The sequence below is a fragment of the Nyctereutes procyonoides genome, unplaced genomic scaffold (genome assembly GCF_905146905.1).
Source record: "Nyctereutes procyonoides isolate TBG_1078 unplaced genomic scaffold, NYPRO_anot_genome, whole genome shotgun sequence".
NCBI lineage: Eukaryota > Metazoa > Chordata > Mammalia > Carnivora > Canidae > Nyctereutes > Nyctereutes procyonoides.
The window spans coordinates 10,915,473-10,927,879 of record NW_026575130.1 but is presented as its reverse complement, the minus strand read 5'-3'; the positions used below and the strand labels follow the sequence as shown (position 1 = coordinate 10,927,879).

The window sequence follows — 12,407 nt, the reverse complement described above, 5'->3', positions numbered from 1 at the left end:
TTCCACCCCTGGTCCTGAGAATATCCATAAAGGAGTGACCAACATTGGGGGAAAGACTTTATCAGGCGCTGCTTTAATAGACAGCTGATCTATGATGGTATGTTCATCATAAATAAATGGCTATGTACAATGTGTTAAGAATATAAAGATCTAGGGAATGATGTGGGGGAGAGGTTTATTCTTTTCTAGTTCTTAACATTAGTTGAATGTGCAGTGTATAATAATCTTTGTCTCTATCCCTCACTTAATCCTTTCATGTGCTGTGAATTATCCAGTTTTGCAGAATTCAAATGAGATTCTTGAAGGAGAAATGCATAGTTCTGTTCTTTCCCCACCCTTCTTCTTTGGCACAAATTGCCAGAAGAAAGTGTGTCATTCTGTTCTTCCCATCCATGCAGTAAATTTTATAGAGGCAGCTGCCACAGATAGAAAGAAATGATGTTGTCTGAGAATGGCAACTTTCTAGTATCTTGCTCTGGAACCTGGCTCTTCTAGCTTCCTCTGACCCATGCTACACACCATACTCTCCAGTAACTTTATCAGCTGGGGGTAATCTGTCATCTGCCTTTCTTTCTTAACTTTTTTTTTTCTCAAATGGCCTGATTTTGGGGCGTGGAGAAAAGTGTAATTGATTGTTTCCCCACTCAAATCTTAGGGCTGTAATAGGGCATTGTGTTTCTTGGCTAAAAGGGAAGTCAGGACAATTTGTCAGTTTTCAGAGCATCTCCCTAAGCTCAGTGGAAAAGAAAAATATCACCCATATGACTGTGATAGTCTAAAAATACACTGTAGCTAGGAAATACAAATGTTCTTAATTTGAGGAAATGGATAACTATTTAAGAATAACTATTTAAGTGACTAATTAGAATAACGTGGGAGTTATTTCAGCAATGCTTGAGGTATCTTCAACTCTGACCTCTAGCTATGGGACTGTTTCAGCTTCATTATGCTGCCATAGCTACATTTAATCTATTCCACTGTCACCAAATGTTTATTTTCCACATTTCCAGCCCATTAAAATCTCTAATACAACACGAGGTTCTACAATTGCTCTCAGTCTCAAAATTGGTGAGTACTGTTTGATAAACTTCAAACACTCCTGAGATCTGTGTGTTTAGGAAGCAGAGAAAAGACTTTCCCATAAAATGGCTTTGAGTATACTTCAGGGCCAGGTAACTCAGTCTGTATCCATATAGGGATAAAGATATTCTGTAGTTTCCTTGTGCCATAGGGGAATGAACCAATATGCTAATGGTGTTGGAATCTCTATTTGGGGAAACTTTAATCAGAGTAGAAGACTATAGGAAATAGGCGAGGTGGCTTCAAGCATTTTGAAGAAGTTTGTGGAAAGCCCTTATTCCAAGACGTTCCAGAACACAAAGTAAGAATAAATGCATAGAGAGCACATTCTGGGATATTTTAATGAAAAAATAACTTTCTGATAATTATATATCTGTCCTGCCATGAATAAGCTGCCTTTAATAATAGTAAACTGCCTTAGATCATCTCATGGTGATGTCCTCCAAAGGATTCCCACCCCAACTGTCAAATCAGATCAAGCCCATTTGAACTCTGAGAATCTATGATTCTATGAAAGCTTTTCTCACAAGCAAAACAGAAGGAAATTTGAATTCCATTTTTGAAGGAGAAACATTTAATATATTTTATCTTATTATACATTTTCCCTAAATTACAAAGTCAATAGCTGCAAATATATTCTGCTACAAAGCTTTCTGTAAGAAATATCTCTATAAGAAAATACATCTCATTAACATTTCCTGTAAATAAATTACTTCAAATAATAATTTTGGGATGTACATAAGGGAAATAATGCAAAAACCAGATTGTAAATGTGATTGCTATAGAGGAAATGTTTGACTGAAATGTTCCATTTTCATGTTGCCAAGCTTATAGAAACCTGTTTGCACAGACTTTGGTTCTTGGATAGATCAGCTTATAATTTTTGTTTTAGCAGACATGTGGAAAGAATGTAAATCTTGCTCACCCTAGTAAATGTGTATGGGAAGCTGAAACTCTTAATAGACATGCAGGCTCAGATTCAATTTCTATGGGGAAAACTTGAATTTGAAACTGCAGAAGGGGTCTAAGTAAAAGAAAATTAAGGAGTGACTTGCAGTCTATAAAAGAAAAGGTTAAAAGTAACAACTATAAGATAACTTTTTTGCCTTATGCTCTAGACATAATATTTAGAACTGAGTAAAGTAAAAAAAAAAGTAATAAAATGGTTTCAAAGAATTTGGAAACTGTGGTTTCTATAGGTTAGCAATATGTAGATTTTACAAGTTATTTCATTCCAGAAATGGTATCTTTGGGGAAAAAAAAAGCTGCTGCACAGAGAAATTGGTACAGAAATTTCAGGTAGTGCCATTGGCAAGTTAGAAGTTTAGGGAGGGCAATGGAACCTTACTATACTACCCGCTTTGAGAGTCCACTTCATGAGAACTCCTCATATTATTCTAGGACCTCAAAAATAAAAAATAAATATTTTGAGGTCAACTAGTGACCTACACAGAACTCATCTGTATTGTAAATATTGTGATAGCAAATCCCGTGGAAAACTTCCATTTAGGTTGTGCGGCCTCGGGCTTCAAATATGAATAGTCAGTTTGTGCTTCAGATACATGATCGACATGTTGCCAAAACCTGGGCACTGGACAAAGTTTTTTTCCATTTCCTTTGTGTCCTTTAGTGTAGGACAAATGTAGATCAAGTCTCTATTATCAGCTTTACCTGACTATACCACTGCAAGTGTAGAGAATAAATGTATTTACCAACCTAAATTCTATCAAACACAGGGAATGCCAAAGCTTCAAAATTTAACAGTCTATTAGTGTTGATTCTGTATCTTGGACTCCTTAGAAATGTTTGCAGTCTGTGAAATTCTGCTCGGTACTATTCACAATTAATTGGAGAATAAAATATATTCAAGGTAGGAATCACATACAATCAAGAAAAGGCACAATGCTATTCCTTTAGAATGTTTTATCTTATACTGGTTCTTAGTAATTACCGGTGACAGTGAATTTTTGAAAACTCTAAATAAGTAGTTTGAAGAAAAACAAGTTTGGCTTCTCCTAAAGTCCTCATAAAAGTCTTGCAATTACTTTGAAATTATTTGGAAAATATTGACTGCTTTTTTTTCTTGTCTACCAAGGCCTTTCACTGAGTCCTAGGAATAGTGCTTCAAACTAAAAGGGGATCCTGTGTTGCAAATGAACTATGTTTCATGGTTTCGTTTCTTATTTAACAAAACTCTTTTTACGTAAAGCCTATTGTAAGCCAAAGGACTATTTTGTTAAAGTATAACTTTGAATTTGAAATATGGCTTTTAGTTTATTTCTATAGGCAATCACCAATCTGAAGGAAACCAATCCTCCAGCACAGCCTAAACTCTTGAAAAGTCACATGGTATTCGTCAGTAATTCTCACTGTGTGCTTTTTGGTTTTAAGTAATAGCATTTTCACAAATGTGTACATTATTTACATAAACAAATTGCATAATGGAAACACATTGGTTGTACTACATTTGTTACCCCTTTCTAATCTGCTTATTTTCTTTCCTTTTTTCTCTCTCTGTGATCTCTATATTCTTATCACATTCCTTATTTTAGCCATTCTTCTGAAATCCAAATCCTATTTTCCACCATGTTATAATGCATTAAATACACAGATTCACAGTCTGCTAGTGATGAATTTCCTCAGAGGTGATCATATTTTCTGACACACATGGAGTCTGGCTTTAGAGGAGTAGGTGGCATCTTTCCATACTTTACATGACAGGCCCTTTGCGCAGTCACATCGCTGGAAAATTTCCAGGCCATGAGAGCCCTTCTTGCGCTGTTTGGTACAGACTTCCCCCTGATGGAGAACTGGTTTGCAGATTTTGGTCCAGAAGTGGCGAGCACAGCAAAACCCTTCGATGCAATCTGATGATCGGAGGCAGGGGTCTCCTTCGTGCCCTACAGAGATGAGGGCCAAAAGATATTACCTTGACACTTTGGAAACAAATTCTCTTTTGCAGTTGGAAGCATGTACAATATTTTTACTGATACTGTCTTCCATGAAGTTATCATATACAATGGAAAGTCTTGGATTCATATCAATCAGCTTTCCCTCTAATCATTTCAATCATTTATTGTCTATTTTGATTATTTGCTGTCTGAATATCAAGTTTCATGAATAGCTAGGACTGTGCTTCCTTTTCGCTTTACTTTAACAAATTGCATAATGGAAACACATTGGTTGTACTGCATTTGTACAACACGTTGGTTGTACTACATTTGGTCTTTTACTTTTAGATATTTCTCTGATCATTTTTTTAAACTAGGTGAGTGAAAAGTAAATAAAGAGAACTGCTTTCAAGGTAATTAATTTGATACCTTCAGAAGATGTAAATAATAAACTCTGATTCAAAGACAGAGCTGAAATTCTCAGGGACTTATAAAACCATGCATCAGTGTCTAGCCAGGAAAACAGAAACTTAAAACAGAAGATGTTTAATGCAGAGCACTAGGCACACATGTGGTGGCAGGGCTAAGAAGTACCAGAGGATGATAAAGCAACAGAGTAGGAGGCCACGACCACATTTAGGCAGGAGGATCCAAAGGAGAAGATCATGTCAGAATCTGGAGCCTCGAATCTGCTAGCTGGGACTAGAATCCCAATGAGCCCACCTGGCAGGAGCCAAAGCCCCAGAGAGATACAGTTCTGCCAGAAACATTACTTGAGGCATGCCTACCATGTTGGCTTTTTCCTGCCCATGCTTCTCTCACTGCAACCAAACTCACATGGCCAGAAGCCACCTGACAGGGAGCCTAGGACGGGTAGTCTGTAAAGAGCTGTGATTCAGAGTGGAGTAGAGAAGGGACAGACAACCCCAGAGTCAAACAAGAACCCATCATTAAAAACATGTAAAGGAACAAATCTGGATATTTAATTCAGAAAAAAATGACTGATTCAGCAAAGAGCAAACACACATCACAGCTGGGTTGATGTGTAACCTATATAAAGAAGGGGTCAATAAACTTCCCTGTATTTTTGCCAGATTGTAAATATTTAGGCTTTTTAGGCCATATGATCTGTCACTCCTCAATTCTGCTGTCACAAAAGCAGACATAAGTAATGCCTAAATATAGGCAAGTCTGTGTTCCAATAAAACATCATTTTATAAAAACAGGCAGTAGGACAGATTTGGCTCACAGGCCATAACATGCCAATCATGGTCTAAAGGATTATCTGTCATCCCAGATATAACCAATCCCACTGTAGTTATATGTGGATATGACCCACTAGCCAATGTCATGAGAGTTCTTCCTTCATGCCATCAGAGAATTACACATAAAACTATATAAAATGTTAGTAAAAATGTTAGTAAATTTGGAACTGTACCATGACATAGCTATCTACTGAATAAGGAAGGATACTCCTGTAATAATAAATGCATATGAATTTGGTGGGATAGAAATAGGATACTGGGTAAAGACATAGGTCTTCAGGGAGTACAGACAGAGGATAACTGAAGAGGAACTGTCATTCTCTTTAGTGCTATCCATGTCAACATTAATATTCTAGGTCTAACAGGTCAGATATTCTATAGGATACTAGCTCTGCAGAACATGAAAATGTGGGGAAATACTTATGTGGTCAGGAAATATGGGGACATACAGTGTTTTATTTTATTTTTATTTTTTTAAAGATTTTATCTATTTATTCATGAGAGAGAGAGACAGAGACAGAGACACAGGCAGAGGGAGAAGCAGGTTCCATGCAGGGAGCCCGACATGGGACTCGATCCCAGCTCTCCAGGAGCACGCCCTGGGCTGAAGGCAGTGCTAAACCACTGAGCCACCCGGGCTACCCCATACTTTAAAAACCAGTTTTCCTCATTGCCAGAATTCTCAGAGCCCTCAATATATCAATTATATAAAGTTCCGAAACTAGGAAATGCATTATTATAAGACTCTTGAATACAGCACACTTTTATTCACAGCATGTCTTGAAAGAGTAATCCTTCACAGAACACACTTGAGAAAAACCTCCTTTAAAAATGGACGTGTTTCTTGCCTTCAAAATTTTACTGTTAGTAATAAAGTTCAATAATTTCATGCTTTCAAATTTTACTGTTAGTGATTAGGCTTCCCAAATATTTTGATGCAAGTATGAAGATTTTATGACCATACATAATCCTACTAGAAACCAATAAGTTGGTTTATGAATAGTCTATTATGCGGTTGTTCAGTGAAATAAAATTTCTGTAAAGGTGAGAAAAAGATTCAAAAGCTTAGGGATTTAATCATATGACTGCAAACATTTGAAGGCAGGACTGTTTAAAAAATGGCATGATTGATCAAGGGTGCTGCAATTTTCATAATGTATATTTCCTAACAATTTAAGCTCTCTTAGAAATCTTCAGCATCTTCAGAATTAAGAATTAATAAATTCAGTCAGAATCTTATCAATGAAGTATCTTCCTTGTATTTTTTTCTAAAACCAATAAAATGAATTACCTATATTTTAATTTTACTTCTTTTAAAACCAGAAAAAGTAAACATAGAACTACAGATAGCCTACCTTTTATATGTGACATCTTAGTGTGTTGTCTTCCTAGATTTTGCCATCCCAAGTCATGGTTTGAGTAATGGCCATGGTTTCGATCTCTGTGTCGAGTGCCATCCAGAGCTGGGATGTGGGGGGTTAAGATGCTCTCCGTGACAGGGATGCAGATGCCTGGAGAGGGTAAGTGAGCTGTTAGATTGATCTGATTCTATAAAGTATGATTCTTAGCCAAGTATTCTGCTGATGAGAGGTGTGAAGCTATCTTCTATCTCTCTATCTAATCTATCTAGCCTCTATTCATTCAGCCATTAATTTATTTACATAAATAATACTGAGTCATATTGCTTAATATTAAATAGAATCAAATAGTTTGGCCTAAGTCAGGCTTCCTTAACTTGAATCTTGTCTCTCTCAAGACCAAGTGGCCATGGGCAAAAAAAAAAAAAAAAAAAAAAAAAGGAATAAAAACACTTCATTAAGTTATTGTGAATATGTGTGAAGTGTTTGGAATAGTGACTTAGTATTAAATTAGTATTAGCTATTCGGGCTTTTAAAATGTCTGACCAGACATCCATTTTCAGGATCGTTTTCAGGATCCTTTGTTCAATTAACAATATAACTCTAGTCTACATTGTAAACATCACTAATGGTATGAGGTCGTCTTCCCTTCACCTGTCTAAAGTACTTCCAATAGGACTCTTCCCAGAGGTCAGGAGCATGTACAGGGATAGGAGTCTGATGATACTGCTTTATATGACTAAGTTCATGTTTCTGATCACCTTCTATAATGATTTAATGGTTTTATCATGTGTTTTGTGGGATTCTTCATCTCATCATTGATGCTGAATTGTCTGCCTGTAAATTCGTTGAGATTGGGTAAAGTTATGCTTATGGAAAGGCTGGGGAATAGACTCTTCAAGTTATCTCCTTTTGGAGGAACCAATCATTCCCTCACTATGAGTGTGGTGCAGGGTGGGGCCTTTAAAAGAAGACTCCTCGAATATACGAATCGAGGTACGAAACTGGAAGAGGGACTCACAGGAAGTTCTTTGTTGGGTCTTTTACATATATTCACTTATGTGTTTATAGCTATTTACATCCAGCATTGCAAGTGCTAGGCATGGGAAGTCCTACATTGCCATAGATTATAAAATATAGAAGGTGATCAGAGTCCAGGAAAACTAGGATTGAGGAGGCAATCCAAGTAATGGTACACATATTTAAACCATGATCCAATCCCTGACAATTTTGAAAGGCTCCTTGCATTTCAGAGGTCTAAGTAAGGAGAATGTAGTCGAACTTACTAGACAAGTCTCCTACATAAAAAGAAAGAGGCCCATCAACACTGAACTAGAGCTTTACCATTATTGCAGCGGGTACCAGGACAACACATGCCATCTCTATGGCAGCGCTTCTTTTTCCTTCGACACACCATGCAGGCTGATGATCCTTGGTGGGGACTGTGGCAATATCTACCAATCTCACATTCCTTATCACTGCTACAAGGGTAGGCCTGTAAAGTGGAACAACACCAAAAGCATAGTAGATTAGATTCCATTACATGAAGAGTTCGTGTGGCAAATCACGATGGGAAATAAATCACAATAGGTTTCTCATCAAAGGAAATATGCCATTGAATCCATGTTCTGAGCATAGATCTTATATAGTGATGCTGACTTCATCAAGGACCATATAAGTACTGTTGATAGAAACGAAGATAAAGTTGATGCTTCTCAAGTATTTTTGTCGGCACAACCTTGGAGTTGGGATTTACATTTTGTGTGGATCAGTAGAGCTTCTAAGAGTGACTCTGGGGGCTCAGAAATAGTCGCAATTGTTATTCTGCTTGGGATTTAAGGTGTAAATGAAACAGCCTCGCTATTGCATTTTTCATCTGCTAAACTGGATGAGAGGAAGTTTCAATAAAACAAAGGCTGTGCTAGAAGCTGAAACACATCCCTTGCCCAGTTATGGAACAAATACTTTAAGAGTGACTCCCCACAATTCCTGCCCATGAGGAGTGCAGCAGAGAGCCACTTCTAGAACCATTTGATGGAGTGAGCTGCTTGGCAAAATGAAATCAAGGAACAGGGTCCTCTTTCCAAACTCAGTGCTGAGCAGCAGTGAAGACCTAAGTGGTCAGAGAAATGCTCAACTCCAATTACTTTGTGTTCTCAGGAAACAAAAAGGCAGGTTCTTTACATACAAAACAGTCCTATGGGCTACTGCACCTTTGACTTATACAGAAAAGACATGGTGCCTACATTTCTCGCCATTTGAGTCTACTGAAGCAGTGCCCTAGATCATCTCCCAAAATAAAAATACATTTTCCAGTTATGTTCTCCTTGCCTCTTGGAAGTTAGGGGGACATTTAAAATGCCCCTGTTTGCAGAGATGGAAGTTGGGAAACTGAATTGTCATGCCACACATCAAACTTCCTCATATTTTGAAGCATGTTGACAGGGAGACTTGTTTATAAGTTTTTTTTTTTTTTTTTTTTTTTTTGTAGTTCTTTCCTGTTTTCAGAGCAATGCATGTTTTTTTTTTTTTTAATTGAGAAGTACGAAAAGTAAAAAGAAGCTATGTAATTGCTTTTAAGCACACATAAATGGTATGAATGTAAACCATTGGGCTAAAATTTTTGTGGCTCTCAAATAATTAGTGTGATTTGAGTGCTTTGCTTATGAAATGAGGTTTGATGACCTAGGTTTGTGAGCATGGTCATTTCTTTTTCCTTCTTTCTTTCTCACCCTTTCCTACTCTCTTCCCCCACTGCCCTTCTCCTGCTATGTGTGGCTGCATTCAGTGCCTTCATGTTTCCTGTTTAGATCTGATCCTCTTCAGTTTGACAGAGAAAATAAATGTGAAGCTGACATGTGAGTCTGAAAACTTTACATGTTCTATGGGGGAAAAATACACTTTCACCATCATTACAATTTACTGTTGACCCTCAAAAGAAAATAGGAAAATCACAAATTTCGAGTTAAAAATGCTTTTGGGAAGGATTGCATAGTGGCCATGTTTGATGCCTACATTATAATTGGAGCCAGATAAAGCTATAAAATGAATTTGCATATTATCCCATTCTGGATCTGCATCATCAGGCTTAAGAGAGAATCTGAATGAGGTTAAATTCAGAGTATTAGGCCATTTTTCAAGAATCCAAGACTGATGAAAACAAATGTCACTTCCCGCCTTGCCACACTCTTTCCCCCAAGCACTTTACTCCCTTCATATTTAAACTCATTACTTTAATTGAAATACAATTCACATGTTTCTGATTCATTTACATTTATTTCATCAAATTGTTTTGCAAGAAACATTTGATGTCTTACAAGTTCTTTTCTTCCTCAAAAATAGGACATTTTCTTTCAATGGAAATAAACATGTGCCACCTAAAACATCATGTGCAATTTACAACACAAACAAATCTTCAAGGGATTCTGAATATAGAATAATACTTGATTCCATTCCTAAAAGAAAAATAGTCTATAAGGTAAACAAGTTGTTTACTAAAAGTAGCAGTTCATTTTGCAGAAAATTGTGGAAAGCATATCATTAACTTCCCATTCTCAGTTTGTGGGAAAGGGAAATGCTTGAAATGGAAAATATTTGATGCAAGGAGTGCCTGGATGGCTCAGTCCGTTGAGCATCTGACTCTTGGTTTTGGCTCAGGTCATGATCTCAGGGTCCTGAGATCCAGTCCAGTATATGCCTCACACTCAGCATGAAGTCGGCTTGAGATTCTCTGCCTTTCCCTCTTCCTCTGTAATCTCTTTCTCTCTCAAATAAATAAATAAAATTCTCACAATGTTTTCAGATGAAAGCTCCATTTGTCTAAGAGATAAAATATATTAGAGAACATGTAGTTGGGCAGCCCAGGTGGCTTAGTGGTTTAGCACCACCTTCGGCCCAGGGCTTGATCCTGGAGACCCAGGATCAAGTCCTACATCAGGATGCCTGCATGGAGCCTGCTTCTCCCTCTGCCTGTGTCTCTGCTTCTGTGTGTGTGTGTCTCATGTATAAATAAATAAAATCTTAAAAAATAAATAAACGTTTTTTAAAAAAGAGAACATGTAGTTTTACTATGCTATTTTTTGTCAATATTTTTTTATTTAAAGCCAATTTAAATAGAAATGACACAAGCAGAAAAAGACATACCAAATTTTCTGTAGTGCAAGATCATTGTTGATGTGATCTTGCACTTGAAATGGAATCCCAGAATATAACATTAAGAGAAATTCTTTGACAATTAAAATAGATTTAATAATTGAAATGCAAGGTTATCTTATATAGCTTCTAGTATGCTTATGAAACTCCTTGCTCCAATAAGCAGCCCTCAAATACAAATAAAATAAAAAATGATAAGATAAATTGATTGAATCAGGTTTTAGGAAAAGCAAGTAATATGGAGGCATTCCTTACTTTCTGAAATCAATGCCCCAGATATACTCAGACATATAGTTTCCTTTGGTGTAACCATTAGCAACAAACCACAGAACATGAGAAAATAGGGATCTGAACCATTAATAGCAATTCTTGGATTTTCAGCCTAATAGATTAGTTTTTAATAAAGAGTGTTTTGTTTTATTTTGTTTTTCAATAAAGAGTTTTAAATAAGACATTTTAATCTCAAGGATGAGGGCTCTGCAGCTTGCTATTGTTTCTTTCCACCTTCATCCTTTAAAATGTCTGGAAATGGTATCACAGTAGAAAAGAGAGGAAGGGAGTTAGAATGGGAGTGAGAGAGAGAAGCACATGGTTAAAGTAGTTATGGAGGATCCTGAAGAAGTGAGGACTGTGACATTCATAGACCAGTGAAGACAATTATATACATTCATAAAAGTGCCATTCAGAAACTTTCCCATAGAAAAATCTGTATTTTCCACTAACTTTGGCCTCAAAAGCCTGTTCCTGTGGTTTTATGACAAACAAAAGATGAATTTGAGTATTAACTTTCCACTTAACAAAGCCAATAAATATGCTTCCCTATGACTTATTTGTATAAATTAATAAGGAGACTGATTTTTTTTACCTGCTATGGAAATTATTGATAGTGAATTTGCATCGTTCCTCATTGACTTGTCTAGGTAAACAGTCTGAGGAACAGTGAAATTTGGCTGCATAAGCATCCAGGAATACTTCCCATCATGCAAAATCATTCATAACTTAGCCTCAGTCACAATTAGGAGAGAGATTCATTGGAGACATCTAATAATAGCAGATGATGGGCCATGAACTAAGAATGTTTGAGAGCTGTCTATCCATGATCAGGCCAAAAACCAAAGAAGTTTTGCTCAATCCCCTTTCTAGGCTTAAAATAGAGTGGTTTCTGTAAATAGCAGTGTTAGTTACCATTACAACCATGACATGAACTGAAAAAAAGTGAACACTTTGGACACAGCTTGAAAATAAAGTCCATCAAAAATGAGCATTTCTTTTTAGTATAAAGGATTTTGTTTTTATATTCATTTATTCTGTGATAATTTGGAATCACTATTTAAAATTTTAGTGATGATGTAAAGAGAGGTTGAGTAACTTCTGCAAATAAGCCCAGTGTGCTCAGGAGCAGAGAGTTTTGGATTTGGGGTCCTGCTCTGGCTTTCAGGCCTCCCTGCAAGTAGTGATGGTTTTGCTAGTGATGGTTTGATGCACACGTAGGTAAGGGGTTTTCAGTGCTGACCTGTGTGCCAAATTTAGAGATTAAAAAAATAAACTTGGCCACTTCTCTCTCTAGAAGCCTCCAAATACCAATAGCATGTCCTGGTGCAGCTGTTGGAAAGATAGAATATTGGCGGACAACGCGGGCAACACCGTAAACAACATTTTTT

At 36.8% G+C, this 12,407-nt stretch overlaps 1 protein-coding gene across 1 annotated transcript in view; it reads right to left on the bottom strand.

The window, feature by feature from the left end:
• Positions 1 to 1,454: 1,454 nt before the first annotated feature.
• DKK2 (dickkopf WNT signaling pathway inhibitor 2) overlaps positions 1,455 to 12,407 on the bottom strand; it is a 100,247-nt gene continuing 89,294 nt past the window's right edge. Inside the window, exons 2-4 of the mRNA XM_055342470.1 lie at positions 7,939 to 8,089; positions 6,592 to 6,747; positions 1,455 to 3,980 (exon numbers count right to left, since the gene is read on the bottom strand). Coding sequence (XP_055198445.1) covers positions 3,730 to 3,980; positions 6,592 to 6,747; positions 7,939 to 8,089 — 558 coding nt within the window. The 3' untranslated portion in view covers positions 1,455 to 3,729. The remainder of the gene's footprint in view (positions 3,981 to 6,591; positions 6,748 to 7,938; positions 8,090 to 12,407) is intronic.